Genomic DNA, 5,550 nt, shown 5'->3' with positions numbered 1-5,550 from the left:
TGCATAGTAACTCAGGAAAAGAATGAAACCCAATCAGAATTTGCTTCAAATTCTCAGTCAAAAGAACTGGAGATGCTGGAACAAGATATTTCCAAGTCAGGGAAGAAAGATTTGAAAGGTACTGAGACAGATTATAAAGTTGTGCTGGAAACAAGATACTTGTTTAGTTCTAGCTTTATTGTGTACCTTCTGGCATCACAGTGCCCTGGGAAGAACCCATTTCTCATTTGAATCTCTATCATGTTACTAATGGGTCATTTGATCTTAGGCTGTATTATTATTTATTATTTAGGATTAAATGATATATACATACTGTTATCTCATTTAACAATGCTTGTCCTAAGGAGACCCTGAATTGGGGATTCTTTGCCTATAATTTATTGAGGGAAGCAGGTTAATCTTGGGATGGTAGATAAAGGCTAAGCATGGATGTGGCTCAGCAGGAGTCTTGATTCAGCCTGATCAGAGGAGCTCTGGAGTATGAATTATATCACAGAGTTGATCCCTCCCACCTTGGGGTAAGAGGGCCATACTGCTGACCAACTGTGTGTAAGAATAGTCATTGGCTATGGTCTTAATGAGGGTAGAGGTATACTCTACTGCATAATGGTGACTCTCGCTGGCATAGGTCAGTTCCCTGGGGAACAGGGCCAAGAGTAGCCAGCACTCACAGTAGCTGGAGATTGGTTACAAAGAACTAGTAAAGAGGATTAGGCTGGGCAACAACAGTTTTCACTGTTAACACTGGAATTTCCTAGCACATGGGCAGTTTTCAAGAAATGATTAACTTTATAATTATCATGTACTAAATTTTAATTTATTTAGTAGAGTTAATATAACTTGTCCTACCAGTTTTGAAAAGTTGAAAAAATTCAGGTTAAAGCCCTTGTTAACAGAAAACATCTTAATAAATAGAAGGAATACATATAAGAAAACATAATTCAAAGCCAAGAGTCAGGATTTTTTAAGAATAATGACTATAGAACTTTGAACACACTGGGCTTTGCCCCTGCCCAGGAACTGTGTAAGAGGAGTTAAAATTACCATTAATTTGAAAGCCAAAAGAAAATGCTTCTCATAGCTTATTTTTGACTAATTTTTCCTGTCCTAACTTTAATTGTCAATATGATCCCATCCTTTGAGATGCCAACACTGGGGGTTTACTTTAGCTCAGGAGTTTAAGACCAGTCTGAGCAAGAGCAAAACTCTCTCTGTACTAAAAATAGAAAAACTGGCCAGTTTTGTGGCAGGCATCTATAGTTCTAGCTATTCAGGAGGCTAAGGCAAGAAGATTGATTGAACCCAGGAGTTTGAGGTTGCTGTGAGCTATGATGCCAGGGCACTCTATCCAGGGTGACAGAGTTAGACTCTGTCCTCTAAACAAACAAACAAACAAACATATGTATGTGTGTGTGTATAAATATATATATATATATGCTTATATATACATATATATTTGTATATATTTATATACATGATCTCATTTGTATGTATTGATATACATACATATATGATCTCATCCACTTTCCATCATATATATATATCTTCTTTTCTCCAGATAATTGTTATTCTTTGTACTCTTGTGAACTTTTGTTTATTTCCATTTAAATTTCTACTATTTTAGTCAGAAAGAAATTTGGAACTGATGGAAGATGAGCATATAGTTGTAGGAGTCAGAAGTCCATGTCTAGGCTACAAAATTTACAAAATAACATTATTACAAAATCTTCTTTGTGAAAGACTATCTCTCCAATTAGGGACAAGTGAATAAAGAACTTAAGGGGATGACTGGGCTCACACTTCTAGAATCAAAGAAAAGAAGTATTTTGAGTTTGTCAAAGTGTTGCTTTGGCTACAGAGAAAGCAGTGAATATCTTCATTCTCATGTTTTTGGAGTTTTCTCTCTTGGTCTGATGTTATTTTCTTTAGCACCAGACGTTTCTATAGTTGTATTTCCTCTGGGCCTAGGGCCTTCCCCTCAAGAGTTGCATCTTGCCTTTAGTCACACAGAGGCACTTTTCTCATTTTACATGCTGTCTTTTACTGCTATGGGTGCATAAGCATCATCCAGGGCAAATATCTCTATTACCCTCTATCACCAGTATGGCAGCGCTGGACCATCCCAAATCATTCTGAGACAATTTGTCTGATTCCAAAGACTCTTACAGATTCACATCTGAATTCTGGCGTACTATTTAAAAATTGGTTTTCTCAGTGAAGTGACTTGTTATTCTACTTCATATGACTTCCTATTGCTAATGAACTTTAGGACTAATACACCATAATAGATTTGAGACGAAAGGAACATGTGTGAGAGTTGTGACATGTCTCACAAAATAGAAGGAATACACATGAATGAGCTCTCTGTGCTAAACTCTAGTTCTAAACCTGGCCTCCAGGAGGCGATGCTATACAGCCAGCAAGTTCTCTTTTCTGGTTAATTTCATCATCAATTGCTCCTTTCCTTCTCTCTTCAAGCGGCTGAATTCTTTGTAGAGACATGTGACAAGAATCAGAGATCAAAAAGCATCTGAGCCCATTGCAGCAGCTTTTGTACTTTTATCTAAGCAAGGAGCTAGTCTAGTTGAACCTTCCCCACACCTATTTCCAAGATCTTTGCATCTGCAGCCCCTTCTGCCTGTTCTTGGGACATCTTTTAGAAAAAAGCCTGCAGCATCTCCCTGCTCAGCCATGCTTCTGGTGCTCATCACAGTGTTGGGGATTCATTTTGCCCTGAGTGAGTAAAAAAAATTCTTTATGGTTTCTGTTTTTGTCAGTTTTGCCTAGAAATGCTTACTCTTTTTCACACTGGTGTCTGAACTGTCTTCACTGGTGACACAAATTTAATTTTCTAGGAGATGCCAGAGCTCAGACTGTGACTCAGACTGATGCTACCATCACTGTCTCTGAAGGACACTCGCTGGAGTTGGGATGCAAGTATTCCTATAGTACAACACCTACTCTCTTCTGGTATGTCCAGTACCCTGGACAAGGCCTCCAGTTTCTCCTCCGGTACTATTCTGGGAACACCCGAGTTCAAGGCATTAAAGGCTTTGAGGCTGAATTCAGGAAGAGTGAATCTTCCTTCAACCTGAGCAAACACTCTGTGCACTGGAGTGACACAGCTATGTACTTCTGTGCTACTAGTACCACAGTGTGTGGGACTGCAGGGGGAGCTGAACACAAATCACTAGGTGGGTGCAGTTTTCAGAGAGTCAAGATGTGACTTCAGAATGTGAGCTTTAGATTAGATTTACCAATCTTTCCTTCTTTTAAAAAATACTTATTAATATCAGTTCATCTTAACTATCCCAAGAATTAATAAGGGAAAACTGGGAGAAGGTAAGATAGGTGGCTAGAGACAGCTTTCAATACAGGCTCCAGTCCAGAGGGAGATATAATGATCAGAATGAACTCACTGAGGCTGAAAGTCAGGAGCTAAGCTGAGAGAGAAGATTGATGAGTGCATGTCATCCCTGCTGAGGCAAGCTGCGACTCCAAGGAAACAAACTTCAAGTACAAAACCCATTGCCATGAGCATGAGAGTCCCTTTCCCCAAAAGAGTGGCTCTGCTGTGTGCTGTCTACAAGCAAGAAGTAAACAGAAGTTCTATTGTTTTACCCCATTGGAGAGAGTCACTGAACACCAGGACTCCTTCTCCAGAGAGGTCCTGCCTGTGAGCCCAGGCATTTTCTTGCCTGGCATAAAAGCTGAACAAATATTTTCCCCACAATTCTGAACTCCCAGTCCACCCTTCCCCCCTTACCTGGTGGTCTGCAGGCCTGCCCCCTGCAGAGCCCAGAGTGGTCTGGTAGTTTCTTGTGAGGGCTGGGCATCATGTGGGCCATAGCTAGCTGTGCTGAAGCTATGACTTGAGTGGAAGTTGGGAGATGTGGGTGAAGGAGGACTGGTGCGACACCAGGAAAGTGCATGATGACAGTGGGGCAGTGGTGGCAGCAGCAGCAGGGCAGCAGCGGTGGCATGGTGGTGGTGGTGGTGCCTCGAGCAGTATAGTGGTAAGGCATGGCGACTAGAGCAAAGATCTGTGTGGTGACTTGCATGGCAGCAGAGGCAGCACTCTTGCTGGGGTCAGATTTTGGAGAGACACTTTCCTGATTCTGTGGTCTGGTAGAAGGAGTCAGACCTTGGCCCACAGAGGTATGGGAGGCAAAGTGCAGCTGGAGCAGGGGCATGGACTCTATGGGAGAGAAATATGCTCTACGATGGCAACCACCAGCTTGGGACAGACTCTGGTGGAATACTTCCCAGTTTCCTTTGAGCACCAGAGGGAGTAGGGCTTGAACCCTTCCAAGTTTCCTGCTGGTGGCTGAGAGTGGTGGCCAAGGAGGCACACTCCTCTTTGACTCTGGCAGGTGCGTATCCCTGGTACATTTGCTCATTGGAGGGAACTGGCCATTGCCCGACAGGGTTATCGGTGGTGTGGTGTGGTTGTGGTGTAAGGCAGGGATGGAGGTGCTGGTCCCTCTGGACTGACTCTTTGGCTGGATTGGCCTTCCTGACTCCACTGAGCACTGGAGAGAGTCATGCTCCAGCCTCTTGGGTTTTCTGGACAGAGCTGCTAGTGGAGCCCTTCTGTCTGGTTGCTGGAGTCCTTTAGACCTCTTCTAGTTGAGCAGTGATTGTGATGCCTGGGACAACTGGTTTGGAACTCTTGACCTGGGCTGGACACCTGAGGACCATCCAACTTTTATCCCTGGTTGTATTGTAGTGGGAGGGACTGATTCTTTTCTTCCAGTTGTTGCTGGAGTGGGCTGGGGTGTCTTAGTTGCTTGTATCTCTCTCCAGCTGAGATTTCAGCCCAAATATGCAGACTCACTAGGATTAGATAGAGGCTGGCTGAATACAAGACAGAGCCACCTAGCGCCATTACACCAATTGGGTCCTCAGAATCTCTGGCTTCAGGATGAAAGGGTTTTTTGTAAAGCTGTAGGGGAAGAACTATAGCCATCAGTCCCAGCTCTTTGGAGAAGGGTTGGTTAACTATGAATCTTGGATCCCTCAATACAATCTCACTTTATCAGCTTTATCAGCCAAACTGTGAAAAATAATCCAGGGACAGAACCAGTGGAAAAACTCTGGCAACATGAATAATCAGAGTAGATCAACTCCTCCAAGGAATGACAAAGGTGATATGCCAGAAGATGCCATTCATAAACGAATGGCTGAAATGTCAGAAATAGAATTCAAATAGGGATGGCTTATTAAATGAATAGAATGTAAGAAAAGATAGAAATAGAAATCCAAAGAGTTGTGCAAAAGTTTTCTCAAGAAGTCAACAAATTCAAAGACAAAATCTCCAAGGACATGAACACATTGAGAAAAGAGCATAGCTCAAGGAAATGAAAAAGCTATTTGAGGAGCTCTGATATAACAGTAGAATCTGTCAGTATAGAGTGGAGCAGGCAGAAGAAAGGATCTCTGAAATTGAAGACAAAGCTTTTTTTTTTTTAGACAGAGTCTCACTATGTCGCCCTGGGTAGAGTGCTGTGGGGTCACAGCTCACAGCAACCTCAAACTCTTGGGTTTAAG

The 5,550-nt window shown here is 42.5% G+C and overlaps 1 gene segment (V, D, J or C); it reads left to right on the top strand.

The window, feature by feature from the left end:
• Window positions 1–2,691: 2,691 nt before the first annotated feature.
• Window positions 2,692–3,226, top strand: LOC100944919. The segment is given in 2 exon segments: window positions 2,692–2,737; window positions 2,856–3,226. Coding segments are annotated over 2 exon segments (417 nt in total).
• Window positions 3,227–5,550: the final 2,324 nt, after the last annotated feature.

The sequence above is a fragment of the Otolemur garnettii genome, unplaced genomic scaffold (genome assembly GCF_000181295.1).
Source record: "Otolemur garnettii isolate 467f Iridium unplaced genomic scaffold, OtoGar3 scaffold00327, whole genome shotgun sequence".
Lineage (NCBI taxonomy): Eukaryota > Metazoa > Chordata > Mammalia > Primates > Galagidae > Otolemur > Otolemur garnettii.
The sequence above is the reverse complement of the archived record's forward strand: the minus strand, read 5'-3'. Positions and strand labels throughout refer to the sequence as shown.